The following is a 16,967-nucleotide window of genomic DNA, read 5'->3' on the forward strand; positions in this document are numbered from 1 at the left end:
CAACTACAGTTTCAGGGGAATGCCCTCTTCTGTCCTCTGTGAGCATAATGAGCAGAAGGTACACTTGTGGTGCACACACATACACTCATATACATACACATAAAATAAATAAATAAATAAATAAATAAATAAATAAATAAATAAATAAAACTAAACAAAAGGATTGGTTTGCACAAAAGGACTCTTTCAGCAATAATGGGACTTGAAGAAACATGGCCTAGTGGTGCATGCCAGTAATCCTAGAACTCAGAAGGCTGAGGCAAAATTGGTATTTATAAACTACCCTGAGCTACACAATGAGTTTGAAGCCAGCTTAGGCTACAAAGAAGACAGTATCTCAAAATAAAAACATAATTAGAAAACAATGGCTAGACTTATTGTGTAGCCCACTACTTAAGACATAAACACTTCATTTTGAAAATTATATATTTTAGTACATTGAAAAAAATCTAACTGAACGGGTGTTTTCCCTAAAATCATAGTAAAATTCCAGTAGGTAAAGGAAAAATATGAATATTAATGCAAATTCCCACAGCACACTGAATTAACATTTATACCACACACCCAAGACACAGATAATGGCAAAATGTCCTTCCAAACTTTCATTTTCAACTTTATACTTTTCATTTACTTCCTTAGTGTGCCTGCATGTGGAGGTGCCCCTCAGCCACCTCATATATGTGGAAATTAGAGAACAGTGCATGTAGGTCCCAGTATTTAACTCAGGTGGTCAGGCTCAGGTGCCTTTACCTACTGAGTTATTTCATCAGCCCTAAACTTTCCTAAATCTAGATACTTAACTGTCAAAAGCATCTATCCAGCAGGAAAATACAAAAGACAAATGAATGCCAATATATATGTATATACACAGGTCAGTGTAGCTACATATATTTCACAACTATTAGGTAAAGGGGCCTAAATTCAGTAACACACACAGGAACAATGATCGTACCTAGAGATCAGAATATCAGTCTCTTAATGTTATTCTTGAATAAAAAGAAATAGGGCTCCCTGGACACAAGACCCAATCAAGAAAGAAAATGAGCCTAAAAGGCATCATCTCCTTTTGTTTTTAGATACTTCTTTATTCTGAAAAACAGGTAAAGCGGTTGGGTCAAAAGTTCACTTGGTAAAGTACTTGCCACAAAAGCATGAGGACCTGAGTGTATACCTCCTGAACCCAGGTAAAAATGGAGTGCTTCCCCATCTGTAATGCCAGTGCAGGCAATGTGCTAACAGGAGGATCCATGGAGCTAGCTGACCAGGCAGTCTAGCTGAGCTGAGCTCCAGGGTCAGTGAAAGACCTTGACTCAAAAACTAAGGTGAAGGCTCTCCTTCCTGCCCTCCATCTGTCTCTCCAGTCTCATCCCCCACCCGGTAGCAGACAGCTTGCAGGGACCCATCCTCCCACACAAGAACCCTTCCCTGATGACTCCTCTGTATCTTGCAGCTGACTCAGCTTTCATCCTCCCTGTGGACCTTCTCAGCCCATTCCTGTTCCTTGTGTCAGCCACCTCCATCTAGAAACCCTTTCTGTAAGGTACTGGTAAGCCACAATACACACAACAACTTATAGACTAATAGATACGGGTTAATTTAAGATATAAGAACAGCTAGCAAGAAGCCTGAGCTATTAGGCCAGTTTAAATAATATAAGCATCTGTGTGTTTATTTTATAAGTGGGCTACAGGACTGCTGGGGCTTGGCGGGACCCAGAGAGGAAAAACTCCAGCTACAAATATAAGAACTAGATAACAAGAAGCCTGCCACGGCCATACAGTTTATAAGTAATATAAGTCTCTGTGTGTTTACTTGGTTAGGTTTGAGCAGCTGCAGGACTGGTGGGTGAGAGAGATTTGTCCTGACTGTGGGCCAGGCAGGACTGGAGAAAACTCCAGCTACACCTTTCTACCTGGAATCCCCAGTAGCCACAAGCCTGACCTGGACTCAGATCAGTGTCTAGCTCATCACCAGAGAAGCTTCCTCCTGCAGTAGATGGGAAGAAATACAGAGAACCACAACTGGACAACGTGCAAACAGTGGCAGACCTTTAAACTCAGCCTTAAATGGGATGTCTCCATCATATTCCTCTCCTGGGGCTAAGGATCTATGCAGAAGACAAGAAAAAAAATCTTAAAAGCCAGGGGGGACGGATGACATCAAGGAAACATTGCCTCCCAGAAAACAGGACTGATGCACACAAGACCTCCCAGAGAATGGGGCAGCATGCACAGGGTCTGCATGGTCCAAGCCAGATGGGGTCCCAGGGCTGAGGGGCATGAGCCCCCATTCTTAACCCAGAAGCTATCTGCAAGTGCCAACTGCTCGGAAAGTTTCCTCCAATGGAGTCTCACTGGTTATAAAAATCACACTTAAGATGGTACTTTTGGAGATTTTTGTCTCATAATGCTGTGGGCATTTTTTACCTTACTGGTCTCTTGCTTATATATTATGGGTTCTGATTTTGTGTTTTTATGGGGTGGGGGGGATATGGGTGTGCTTTTTCTTTGGCTTTTTTATCTGTTTGTTTTGTTTCATTCTGGTTTGTTTGCTTTATTTGCCTGTTTGTTCTCTAAAGAGAGAGAAAGCATGGAGTTGGATGGGTGGGGTGGTGGGGAGGATCGAGAGGGGATGAGGAGGGAAAACTGGGATCAAAATATATTTTATGGAAAAATTTATTTTCAATTAAAAAAATGTGGAAATCAACTAAGGCAAATACCCTTCCCTTTTATAATCCAAAGAATAAAATAAGCTCATTAATACTACACAAATGATTTAATAAATAACTAACTCAATATACAAAGACAAGAAGTATTTCAAAAAATACACAAAGAAGGAATAGGGAAGTGGGAAATTACTTTTGGAATGCCATATTAACAGTTCCTACAGGCAGGACGTAATGAGACCAAAAAATTAAAATATACAAAAATAAGGCAAGCCAGGTGTGGTGGCTCATGCATTTAATCCCAGCATTCAGAACTTTGAAAGCAGAGGCAGGCAGATCTCTCTATGAGTTCAAGGTCAGCCTGATCTACCTAGTAAGATTCTGTCTCAAAAAACAAACAAGGGAACAAAATAAAATAAATAAGGTAACTATCACTGAATCCCTAGCACGATATATAAAGTATTTAAAATTACACATATATAAAGTATGTACGTGTGTGTGTGTGTATGTATATGTGTATATATATATATATATATATATATATATATATATATATATATATATATATTTGAGATGTGTGAAAATCTGTCCATTCAGCAGGCATGGGAATTCTGCTTAACTGTGTCAGCTCTTTTAGAATGAAAATACTGTGATCATCAATATCTGCAGCCTACAAAGTATTTTCCTCAGAGTTCCTTTACAAAATCAAGAATGGGGGACTTTCCTCTGCAGTTAAGAGCACAAAATGGCTCTGCTCTTGCAAAGGACCTGAGTTTGATCTCCAACATCCACTCACAATCACCTGTAACTCCAGTTCAAAGGGAATCTGATGCTTCTAGCCACATGCATACACACATTACTTTTTTTATTCTAAAAAAGAAAGAAATCAAGAATGGAATCAGCTAGAAAGAAAAAGTTGTAGGCATACTAAAGAACAATTCCCTGATATATCAACCAAGCAAGAGAATTACTTTCCTGGGGCAGCTAGCTCTTGGGTGCTCAAACAGAGGATATAACATGTCTCCCAGCAGCGAGTGCGTGCGTGCGTGCGTGCGTGCGTGCGTGCGTGCGTGCGTGCGGAGAGATATGGACACATTTCCTAGCCGTCACTCTTGTAACACACTCTGGCAAAGGCATGGTAGCACAAGTATGGTACTGCAGTTGAAAGGAAAATGCTGCTAAATTATTTGGTGCTTTGATACTGTGGCTAACTAGCTGTCTAGAATTCACAGCAGCCCAGGCCATAGGAAAAGGCCTCGACCCTAGGGACTGCTTAACTATGAATTCCCTAAGGCAATCATAAAGAAGATCCACTATGACTAAAGCAACCAATCTGTGAGTGCAAAAACACTCCTTCCCATAACTAACTCTTTAAGCCAAGGTTATCTGGGCTGTTCTACCATCGTAACTTAACCTAATGCCATGCAAGAAGAGCTATCCCTGACGTAGTCTAGAACACTGAGTGGTTTCCCCCAAGGCTTCCAAGCCCTACACTCACAATGATACAATGGTCTAACAAGAGGTAATTTACAAAGCACCTTGAGGTAAGAAATAGTAAGAGAGAACTAGAAACTAAATATCCATACTCTTGGCATGATACTCTTTCTTCTTCATTAAAAGCAGCAATAAAACATGTCTCTTTATCACTAAGCCTACATACAGCTATCAAAGGGGGGAAATTATCCCATTCACAAATAATTACTACCTTCCACAAATAATTAGTGGGTGTTCACTATGTTACTAACACCAGTCTAGGCACTAGAAATATGTCAATAAACAGGAACAACACAATCTCTTCCTTTACAGTACTGAAAGTCCAATTGGAGATGCCAAATAGCTAACTCAATTAGATAATATGTATAAAACACTCAGAACAGAGAGTTGCACATAGTAAGTGTTTGCTAAACGCCAGATTAGCTTTCTGGGCAAAGGGATTTGTTCCTGTAGTCCCAGCATTCAGTAAGCACAGGCACAAAGATTCCTGGGTACTCAAGGACAGCCTGGGCTACACAGTAAGTTCTAGAGCAGCACGGACTACAGAATGAATTGAAATGATGTGGTATGATGTGATATAAAATTCAGCTGGGCTCAGTGATGCATCCCAGCACTAGGGAGGCAGAGGCAGGAGGATCTCTGTGGTTTTGAGAACAGCCTGGTCTACATAGTGAGTCCCAGGATAGCCAGAGCTATATGGTGAGACCTTGCCATGAAAACAAAAACAAACAAATCAGCTTAGCTATAAGTATAACCTCTTAATTTCTAGTAATTAGCATTATAGATATATACTAAAAAAGCAAGCATTCTTAAGTAACTCTCTAAATATCAAGAGATTCTTTAGTTTCTGGCCTGGCTAGTTTTATGCCAACTTGACACAAGCTGGAGTGATCAGAAAGGAGGGACTCTCAACTGAGAAAGTGCTTCTAGATCACTGTAGGCAAGCCTGTAGGGCATTTTCTTAATTAGTTCACTATGGGTGGAAACACCCTTGGGCAGATGGTCCTGGGCTCTATAAGAAAGCAGGCTGAGCAAGCCATGGAGAGGAAGCCAGTAGGCAGTACCCCTGCATGGCCTCTGCATCAGCTCCTGCTCCAGGCTCCCCCACGGGCCTGAGACTTCCACCTTGCCTCTGTCAATGGACTGTGATTCAGAATATGTAAACTAATAAAAATAAACCCTTTCCTCCCCAAGACGCTTTTGCTTTCTTTATCACTGCAGCAGCACCCTTAACCAAGATAGTCTCTACATGGACCATCCTTATTTCCACCAGCAGACCATCCTTAACTGAACTACCCTAGCAGGGGTGGTGGCTCAGGCCTGTAATCCCAGCACTCAGGAGGCAGCAGCAGGCGGATCTCTGTGAGTTCGAGACCAGCCTGGCTTACAGATCAAGTTCCAGGATAGCCAGGACGACATAGAGAAACCCCGTCTCCAAAAAAAGAAAGAAAGAAAAGCACTAAGAATCATCCAGGTCAAGAATTCACGTAGCTGAGCTCCATGTGGACTCACTACCTGCCCGTATCACTCCAGCTTTACCCTCTAACGTCTAGCTGTTCACTCCTTCAGTTGCTTAAAACACTTAAGATTTGTGTTTCACAGAGTGAACCCTACCTGATATTGTTTAATGGAAAGATCATTCTATAGAAATGAATTTTACAACCAAGTGCAATTGCCAAAATTGAATAAACCATCGCTTAAAAACAAATGAATTTTCACAGAAGCCCTGAGTTGAATCTTTAGGACCTCCCTATCAAAACTGAGTAAATAAATTCAAACCAGCAAGATGGCTCAGCAGGTAAAGGTGGCTCCCAAGCCTGATGACCTAAGTTCAACTCCCTGAACCCACATGGTGGGAGAGCCAACTCTCACAAGATGTCCTCTAATCTCTAATATCTGTGTCATCACCGACAAACAAAATAAATACAAATGTAATTCAAAATATCTTGAAGTAAAATTTTACTGAATGTAAAACATCTCAATAAAACTGAAGAGGACTATTTTGAAGCCGAAAGCATAAATACCACAATCATACTGAATAATAAATCTTTCAGGTTTTTCCATATATTAGTTATTGTTATATTCTAGTTCCCCCCTCAAAAAAAAAAAAAAAAAAAAACAACTCACATAAAAAACACTTAAGATCTTAAGATGGTCCTTTTCAATTAGTACCATTTGATGTCTAGATCTTCCGACTACAGTGATTCCAAAGAGATGCATGCTAATATGTAAAAACTTTCTTGCTGGTGCAGAAAAACTCACTGCAAATGTTATAATCACATTTTGCTTTCTAATGTACTGACACTTGTTCTGCTGTATTCCACTCTGTTTATTATTACTTCACAAGTAGACTCCAGCACAGCACGAACCCTTCAAAATACAACCCGCTCCAGAAGAGACGGAAATTGGGATGTATTTGCTCACGTTTTACATTACAAGAACCTAAGAACTGGGTACTTGAGCATATTGTGTGCCATTTGCTGAAGACTGGAACAGGAGCTCCAAGGAGTAGAGAGCACACAGTTGTTCTACATGCCACTAATGCTCTAGTGAGCCTCATAAGTCCACGCTGTGCCTATTACCTAAAAACTTGTTTGCTTGTTTGTTTTGTTTTGGTTTGGTTTGGTTTGGTTTGGTTTTTTTTGAGATAAGGTCTCTCTGTGTAGCTCTGACTATCCTGGAACTCCCTCTGTAGCCCAGGCTGGCCTCCAACTCTGCCTCCTGAGCGCTGGAATTAAAGGTGTGCGCCACCACCGCCTGGTTAAACCTAATCACTTGTAATATGTGTGTGTGTGTGTGTGTGTGTGTGTGTGTGTGTGTGTGTGTTGTTGTTGTTGTTACAAGATCTCAATATTGCCCAGACTGGCCTCAATCTCACAGTAATGCTTTTATATGAGCCTCTCAAGTGCCAGGATGAAGATGTGAACCATCATGCCTGGCTAAGATAGTTTAAATAATGAAAAGAGCAGACACTGAACATTTATGTTACATGTGCAAAGACCTATATGATAAACCCCATACATACTGCTATCACTGCCTCATGTGCAAATATATGGCATATATGGTTAACTTTGAAAACATGACAAAATTCAGTACTTTGTTCACGTAATTCCCAAGTTTAAACACTTTTTTGTGTACACATGTGTATGGCATGCATTTATACGTTCAAATGTGTGTAGACATGGGTACATGTGTGTATAAGGCAGCCTGACGCCGACATCAATTATCTTCCTTGAGGGCTTGCCACCTCACCTACTGAGGCGGGGTCTGTTGCTGAACCCAGAGCTCACCATTTTGGCTACACTGGGTAGCCAGCTTGCTCTGTGGATTCCCTGTCTCAGCCTCTAAACATGCTGTCAGTACGCTGGGCAGTGGTGGCGCACACCTTTAATCCCTGCACTTGGGAGGCAGAGGCAGGCGGATCTCTGTGAGTTTGAGGCCAGCCTGGGCTACAGAGTGAGTCCCAGGAAAAGGCGCAAAGCGACACAGGGAAACCCTGTCTCGAAAAACCAAAATAAATAAATAAATAAATAAACCTGCTGTCAGAGAAACTCTTTACCCACCTTCCAATAGTATATTCAAAGTACTTGCCTCTTTCTCCAGTAAAAATTTACCCCCTAGACAACTGTCTTCTCTCAAGAGCTTTATAAAAGTTTTAAAACTATTTCCTAAATTGTTCTGCAAAAGGTTCCTGGTAACAGCCTAGGTTGGAGGTATAAGTCCCAGCAAATGCAATATTATGCATCTCCCAACATTTCAAGCAACTATATCAGATTTGCCTCATTGATATTTTAACTCTCCATGCTTCTTCCTGAGGCTAGCAAAACAATATAAATAACTCATTTCAATGTGTGCAAAAAACTAAAATTAAATAAATAAAACACATGTAAGTTAAAGCCTAGGTTTATAACAGTAATATTCTAGCCTTTTTTTTTTTTTTTTTTTTTTTTTGGTTTTTCAAGACAGGATTTCTCTGTGTAGTTTGGTGCCTGTCCTGGATCTTGCTCTGTAGACCAGGCTGGCCTCCAACTCACAGAGATCCGCCTGGCTCTGCCTCCCGAGTGATTGCCTTATGAGTTTCTATTTCTACAACAGGACCCAAATGTTTATAAAATACAAGTATGAAAAGTCCCAATTTTTACTTACCCAACATTTGGCAATCCAACAATACCAATTTTTAGTGAGGTTCCAAATCTTCCAATGATTGGGGGTGGTTTAATTCCATCTCCTGCCTTTTTCGGGGGCATCTAAAAATGTCAAAATAAACTTTTTAAAGTAACCCTACAATAAAGACTGTATATAGAATATATTATTGGGTAACAGAAAATAAAACATACTGTATCTGTCAATCTACAACTAAAATTAGGTTTTCAACAAAGGGGGAGGGGTTCTGTAAACATATCAGATTCTAATGTTTGTCAAAGAGTCACTTCTGAGTAGCCCCACAAAGACTGTGACAGCGGGAAGCAAAAATGAACGTAAAACCCAGCTCCACTCTTCCATCCTGGCCGCTGACAACCACCTTCTTAACCTGTCATATGAAGGAAAGCCTTCGGAAGCAGGGGCTGAGACACAGAAACCCGATCTGGAAAAACTGCCACCAAGTCCCCTCACACCAATCATCCCTGCATCCCCGGGGACCCGCCCTTTCACCTTTCTCCACAACTCAGTGTCTATACCACAAGGCTCACCGCTCGGCCTGGAGGTCCTCCTAACCCAGCCTTGTCCACCTTTGACACTGTAGGAACGGCTAATCAGTCCTTACAAACAGTCTTCAAAACCCACGCTCTACACACACTGGACACTTCTCAGGGGCTCACCTCACCCCTTTTTAAAATCCAACCCAGAGCTTCAAGTATGCTAAAAAGCAAGGGCTCTACCAATAGGCTATACAGCCCCCATTTCAAATACTTTCAACCTTTTGATTGACAGGTCCAAACTTTCTGTCTTTGCTTGCTCGTTTTGGCTCCAAGATCCTCTGGGCAAAACTGGATCCCACTTTACACTGCAATAGGAACCGAAGAGGAACGGCAATCTCGCGTCTCAGAAGCTAGGAACTAAAACTACCCCTGTCTTCTGGCTTGTACCTCTTAGAGCCACGCAGGGGGCCCTGCTCCTGAAGTGATGTTCCAACCTGTAATCCCAGACCGGGAGGCCAAAGATCTCCCTTCTTAGGGTCTTGACACCTGTTCCGGGCCCATCTCCAGGCCTCCAATGAACAGCTGCATGGGGAGAGCCGGTCCAGTCCTGTGGCCTACAAGGGGTGGCCGGCGGCCCAGCCGAGCAGGACCCCTCGCACACCCCTTTTCCCCTCCTGACCCGGCACTGGCGTCCTGCCCCGAGGCAAGGCTCTGCCCAGACTGCGGCGAGGGCCGATCTCGTGGCCGCGCGGCCTAGTCCGAGGGCGCCTCATTCATCCACACGCCCCACGTCGTCCGCTGCCCTCAGTCTATCCCGGCGGCCCGGCTCCGGCCTGGCGTCAGCCTCCAAGCCACTGGCCTAGGCACCCGTGGGCTCCCTCGGGAACTCACCGTGCAACGGGCTGACGATCGCACCGGGTCCCGGGCTGCAGAAACCCGTGTAGCCGGCTGCAGGAGGTGGGAAGGAAGGCGGAGAGAGCGCAGGCCCGGCCCTCCGCCGAGCCGCACGCACGACGGCAAGAGGCGACGGAACAGGCGGACCGGGGCGGCACCTGTGCGCAGGCCACGCCCCGCACACGAGCCACGCCCATTGGTCCGGATGCCGGGTTCCCGGTGGGCGGGGCTTGCGAGGGGGCGGGCACTTAGCTGCTGCGCCAGGCTTCCGCGTCTCAACACGTGGGCTTCAGCAAAGCCTCTGCGTTTCCTTCCGTTTGGCTGCTCCGGGCCCTTCACCCGCTCCACCTCGGATTCCCCTTGGCCCTGACCGACTGCGCCGAGATCCACCTTCCGCCACCTGCACGACGCAGTCCTCCTCCCTTCTCCAATAACTTCTTTCAGACGGGCTGTCGAGGAGAGGCCATTAAACTTTCTTCCAGGGAAAATGGACCAAGTAAAACTTAGGATCCAAGGCGCCCCTGGCAACCACACAGTACAGAAAACATTTAAAGAATCTTCATATCCTTTCCCACTGCCACAGACAGGGTGGTTAAGAACAGAGGCCTTTGGAGTTTGGAAAACATGATTTCCTTCAGTTATAAAATGAGACTAGGGCTGGAGAGATGGCTCAGTGGTTAAGAGCACCTACTGCTTTTCCAGAGGATTCGGGTTCAATTCCCAGCAACCACATGGCAGCTAACAACTGCCTATAACTCCAAAATCTGACGTGCTCACATAGATGTACGTGCAGGCAAAATGCCAACTCACATAAAATAAAAATAAACAAATAAAATGAGACTATTGCGATCCATCCGATGAGGTTATTGTGAGGATAAAATGAGATAATATGCATAAAGTCTCCATACCTGCTGAGTACACTATGAACTCCACTGGAAAAAGTATTTGTTATTAGCTTTTCTTCAGTGACCTTCAAGTATTTGTTGCAATGAATATCCAAAAATTATTTTTTCAAGCATACGAGCTCCAAATAAAGGAAAAGATGTGAATTGGTTGCTATCCCCAATTTGCAAATGACAAAATAGTATCAGAAAGTGACAGAAGACACATTTCAAACCCTGATCTCACCGCAAAAAATCTGTTTTTTTTAATTACGTTTATTATGTATTATATGTGTGCGTGTATGGATTGACTAATGCATACCACGTTTCAGATGAATTCAAAGGACAACTTGGAGTCAGTTCTCTGCTTCCACTTTGCAGGTTCTGGGGATATTCAGATCATGAGACGTGGCAGCAAGCAGCTTTACACACGGAACCATCTCACAGGTCTGAAACGGTTCTCTTTCTGTCGGAGTCCTTTTGATCAGTGACTTATAAGCAGCAACTGAGCCACTGTTTATAATAAAACTGCACTAAGGTTTTTCTGTCACCCTATGAGAGTGATCCGAGGAAAGTATTAGAGCTTTTATGAAAAATGTCAAAGACATTTATTACTGTTATTTTTTATTATTGTTTAAAGATTGTTAACTGTGGCCATGTTCTCACTTTCACACAGTTAATAATACACCATCCACACAATCTAGTATCCTTGTCATCAAACCATGTATTTGTAAAAATAGATGGCAGGGGAAATTAGTACACATTTTGTAGCCACCATCAATGTAACTCATGAATAGCATAAAGTAACTCCTCAGTAATACTTTATTGCTCTTTAGTAATGACATTCTATAGCTGGGTTCAGAGTGCTGCTTATGAAACAGAAACCACACACACACACACACACACACACACACACACTCAAGAATCCCAAACAGCCCCTCACTTTCAGCAACCAGCCACTCCAGTACTAACTGAACATTTCTCCCAGTATGGAGTAGTGGGATCAACTTCAGCTTATCACTGTCCTTTAGTCAAATCTAGCTACTTGGCCCATCTCAAGTCTACCCGTCCCCTCACATCCCCGTCAAGTCCTTGAGTCAATGGCCCTTCTCTTTGTAGTTGCGTCTTTGCTCTCAGCCATTGGACTGACTCTGAAGTCCCTCGGCAAAGCGGGCCATTCAGATAGACCCACAGTGGTTCCGGCCATCTCTCCAGGGACCAGCTGCTGCTAGTCTAATACACGGGGGTACTTGTCCTTTTGAGGGTCAAACGACCCTTTCACAGGGCTCACATATCACATATTTACAATTTGTAGCAAAAACACAGTTATGAAGTAGCAATGCAATGATTTTATGGCTGGGGTCACCACAGCATGAGGAATGGTATTAAACGGTCACAGCATTAGGAAGGCTGAGAACCACTGTAGTAGCTGGACTCCATTTCCAGATTTCAGTGAAGAGTCGGGAGGTCAACTTTTATTCATAGAAATTATCTAATTTGCCTAACTTTAATAGTTTTCCTAGGGGCCCAACTTGAAAGGATGAAAGGCGCTGGTTGGTCGGTGGAAGAGTCACGGGCCATGGTTACCAGAGTTAGAATGGGCTTTATTAGAAAGAAGAGGGGATGGTGGGGGGAGAAGCCAGGCCTGGCGGAGGGGGGTAAACAGGGCAGAGCAGACAGCAGAGAGGAAACAGAAAAGGGAGGGGGGGGTGCGTCTGATTTTTTAAGGCAGTACATAGTCGCCGGCTGATGACGTAAGGTCCCAGACAAGCCCTCAAGCTGCGCATGTACAGAATCCTAACACAACTGAAGCAGCCAGGTAGATGAGAGTCATACAAATCATAATCAGAACAAGCCCATGTGTGTGACTTCTCTATCATAAAGCAGGCAGTTGTTGAGAGAATACCCTGGTGAGTACCTGCTGTTTTACACAATGAAAGAAGAGTCCATGAAATCAGCAACAATAAGAGTTAAAACCAATGTGACTGAATATATGAGAGCTGCTGCTGGAACCATTTGCAGAAAGTGAAGTACAGTACTCCTTGGGCTTAGTGAACTTTGCCCCCCGTTTTCAGAATGGGGCTCTTGCCCAAACTGAAATCAGACTCCTGAACTCAACTGATGCACCACGTCAGACTCCTGTGAACCCGGGATGACAGATGTAGAGCAGCACAGCATCTCCTGTCTTTCTCTTCTGTAACACACTTCACTGGAGAACAGACTAACGTCTCACAAGAACATCTTAATCTCTCCGAGGAGAGCACCTCTGGAGATCTAAGTACTTTGTAGTAGGCTTCACCTTGCTACAGACAGAGTAATCTCCCTGTTGCACAAAGGAACGTACAAGGAAAAGAAAATAGCTCAGCAAGGCAATTCTCTTTGCAAAAAGGTGTGCTCAAAATCAAACCAGGGTAGCAAGCTCACCAGAGCCAAGATGGCTTCTGTCTTTTATTCCAGAATAGCCATTAACTATTGGTTATGAAGCCCATTGGTGAGAGGTGGGCTTCACAATCAGATGGAACTGGCCAATCTGTACAAAGGGGAAGGCTCAGGAAACATGCTTGCCAGGCTAACATAAATTTTAAAAAAAAACAACAACTTTTTTTTGCTCTGTCTACTCAAAGGTTCTACCACCTCCTGACTTTACCACATTAAAGACCAACATGGTGTTTCTATTCCCACAGGGTTATAGAACCTTTAGGAGGTGGAGACTTGCTAGAGGAAATGAGTCATTGGAGGTGGGACTTGCGTAGCCTCATTTCCTGCTTGCTGTCCACTTCCTGACTACCTATGCAGTGTGACAGTCACCTCACCTTTCTGCCACTGTGCTTCCTGGCCCCAAGATAGACTCTGTCCACTAGAACTGTAAACCAAAGTAAACCCTCCCTTACTCTGCTTCTTGTCAATTATTTGGTTACCACCACAAGAAAAGTAACTGTTCCAGGAGACAAATACAAAGCACACCACAGCAACACTAGTGACTAGTCCTGACTCAATCCTCCATAAGAAGACATAAGTGAAAACAAAACAACATTATTCTCTGCCACTTTCGTCACGTTTTTCTCTATACTAAGGTTTCGCCATATCCAGTATCTAGATGTATAGTAATGAAAATTGTAGAATATCTATTCACAGTTTGTTGTCTGTATACGTTTGTGCTCTTGAACACCCTTCCACTCCATCCCAGGCAGTAATCTTTGGATTGTGAAGAGCAAGCTGAATACAGTTCTTTGCCCTTGAGGAACGTGTGATCTACTGAGGAGACAAGTCCGTATGCGATAAGTATGTGTAATAACAGCCTGGAAATCTCTTCACATGGGGCTGAAGAGATACCTCAACATTTGAGAGCACTTGATATTCTTGCAAAAGACCCAAGTTCAGTTCCCAGCACCCACAGGACACAGAAGTCCAATTCCAGGGGATCCAGCACCCTCTTCTGGCCTCAGAGATCAGGCACACACACAGTGCACTTACAGACATACAAGCAAAACACTCATACACATAAAGTAAAACAAAAAAATCTTTTTAAGAAAATCTACAGATGGGCTGGGCATGGTGGCACATGCCTTTAATCCCAGCACTCAGGATGCAGAAGCAGGAGGATTTCTATAAGTTTAAGACTAGCCTAATCTGCCTGCCAGCTCTAGCCCAGCCAAGGCTACATAGTAGAGCCTGTCTCAAGCAAGCAAGCAAGCAGACAGACAGACAGACAAAAATTGACAGAATAGTTATGTAATTTAGCTACAGTTAATTAATGCTAACATTAAGATAAGCCACTTTGGGTTTTCCCTGACTCGGGACTTCTGATCCTATACTCCATTTGTGACTGGTCATGACCCCTTTCCCTAGTCTGTCACCATAGCACAGCACTCAGCCTGATAAGTACCAGCAAAGAAGCAAATTTTCCGTTTTCATTCTTCCACTCAACAGTCCATGACCTTTGAGAGTTGCCTATAACTTAACCGGTGAAAGACATTTAATCACTGTTTCTACTCCACTTAATGGCATACAGGCATTTGAAAAATAATCAATGTCCCAGTTTAACCAATTGCTCATAGTATATGAAATAATATAGGTTATTATTATTAGAAACTAGCGGGTTTTTGTTATGTTATTACCATTGTGATTCACAGGTAAAGACTTAGGAATTCTGAGAAGAAAAGTCAATATGCTATTTTCCTGAGGCAACATCACAATGCACCTGCTAATCTATGGATGTAATTATACAATCAGTGTTTGGGGCAAGCCAATGATTTTAGCTCTGAGTAGCAAAAATTCTAGTTCAGTGAAAATTTATCTGGTTTAACAAAGTCCAAATAAATAAACAGCAAAGTTCAAAAACAGAATTTCAAGTCTGATAGACTCAATAATGACACCATTTTCAATTACTAGGGGTCCCCCATATCGCAGCTTTATGTTGCTGGGCCTTCATCTGGTCTCATCCTCTGGCTAACAACAAGAAGACTATTGCAGTTCTAGGCAACACTAAAATATGGGGAGTAAGAGAGGGAAAGACTTCTCTTCTAGTGGACCTCTTAGGAAAAAAGGAAATGTGTCTCAGAAGCCTCTAATAGACATCTTCCACTTCACTGGGCAAAACTGGGTGGATCCTACGTGACTCACAGGTGAGGGGTATTTGGAGTGTGGATGTGCTAGGCCATGTGATAAGTTAGTCACGTCCCAGGCAGGAGAGAATAAAACAGCACAAGATTGCACTGTGTTCTTTAGAATGACATGACTTAAAACTTGGGATTTACTTACTTCTGGAATTTTCCCTTTTATATTCTAACACATGCAGTTGGGCATGGCTAAATAAAAGCACAGGAAGTAAAACCACAGATGAGGGAATGGGACTATTGTACTGCAATCAAGACGTCCCATTTGGGGATGGGGGTATAAAGGTTCAGTGGTGAAGAGCACTGGCTGCTCTTCCAGAGGGACCAGGTTCAATTCCCAGCACCCATCTGACAACTCAAAATTGGAATTCCTGTCCCAAAGGATCTAATGCCTTTTTCTTGCCTCTAAGGGCACCAGGCAGCCACATAGTGCACTGACATCCATACAAAACACCCATAACAGAAATACAAAAGAAAACAGGAAAAAAAAAAAAACTTCCCATTTTAAGAACTATTGTGATATATTGTGTACCCTAATAAACTTGCCTGAGGATCAGAGGATAGAACCAGCCACTAGATTAGACATTGAGGTCAGGCGGTGGTGGTATACACCTTGAATCCTATCACTCAGGAGGCAGAGATCCATCTGGAGTTCAAGGCCACACTGGGCTACTTGAGATTGTTCCAGTCTAGGAGAGAAACAGAGCCAGGCAGTGGTGGCACACACCTTGAATCCCAGCACTTGAGATCTCATGCCTTCGCTTGGGAAACACACAGGCCTTTAATCCCAGGAAGTAATATGGCAGGGCAGAGAAAGGTATGTAAAGAGTGAGGAAACAGGAACTCACTCTCTTTAGGCTGAGGATTTCATAGAGGTAAGAACTAGTGGATGGCCGTTCTGCTTCTCTGATCTTTCAGCTTTCACCCTGATATCTGACTCTGAGGTTTTTTTGTTAAAAGACCATCTAAGGTTCATGTGTGTATGTTTAGGTGGGTATGTGGATGGTGTGTGTGTGTGTGTGTGAGTGTGTGTGTGTGTGTGTGTGTGTGTGCGCGCACGTGGAGGCCAAATATCAGCCTCTAGCGTCATTCCTCAGGAGCCAGCTACATCTCTCACTGGGATGACTGGGACCTGGGTCTCACTCATTAGGCAAGGCTGACTAGCCAGTAACCCCGGCGATCTTCCTGTCTCCACGTTCACCAGCACTGGGTTGCTAATCACACAGCCTCCACACCTGGCTTTTTATATGAGTGCCAAGAATGAAGCTCAGCCTCCCTCATGCATGCACAGCATGTGCTTTACCAACTAAGCCACCTCCCAGCTCTTCTTTTTTAAAGTCATAGTCTCACTGTTTTGAGTCTGGACTCAAACTTATAATCCACTTGCCTTGCCTTCCTGGGTGTTGGGATTACAGGTAAACAGCACCATGCCTACATAGGCTGCCCTACTTCCAAAGTGTCATCTCAGAGTCATCCAAGACAGTGGCTGATTGCTGTGGGGACACCTACACATCCCAGGCCCCTTCATTCCTTCAGGCCTTCCTGTTTGTAGCACATGAACCTTCTGGCCATAATATATTGTACCAGGGATAGCAACCCCAAGCTGAACAAATCAAGATTCTCTTTTTTTTTTCTGAGAAGTTGGCGTTAAGCCGTAGTAGCAAATACTACTGGTGGGTTAAAAGAGAACATGGAACCTCGACTAAGGACTAAGTTAGGCACTTTTTATTTTATTTTATTTTTGAGAGAGGGCTGTTCTAAAGAAAGAAAAATAAGG

The 16,967-nt window shown here is 43.4% G+C and overlaps 1 protein-coding gene across 1 annotated transcript in view; it reads right to left on the reverse strand.

The window, feature by feature from the left end:
* The window catches only part of Ola1 (Obg like ATPase 1), a 131,479-nt gene extending 121,625 nt beyond the window's left edge, over nt 1–9,854 (reverse strand). The window contains exons 1-2 of the mRNA XM_036186180.1: nt 9,691–9,854; nt 8,306–8,406 (exon numbers count right to left, since the gene is read on the reverse strand). Coding sequence (XP_036042073.1) covers nt 8,306–8,406 — 101 coding nt within the window. The 5' untranslated portion in view covers nt 9,691–9,854. The remainder of the gene's footprint in view (nt 1–8,305; nt 8,407–9,690) is intronic.
* Nucleotides 9,855–16,967: the final 7,113 nt, after the last annotated feature.

This window comes from Onychomys torridus, chromosome 4 (genome assembly GCF_903995425.1).
Source record: "Onychomys torridus chromosome 4, mOncTor1.1, whole genome shotgun sequence".
NCBI lineage: Eukaryota > Metazoa > Chordata > Mammalia > Rodentia > Cricetidae > Onychomys > Onychomys torridus.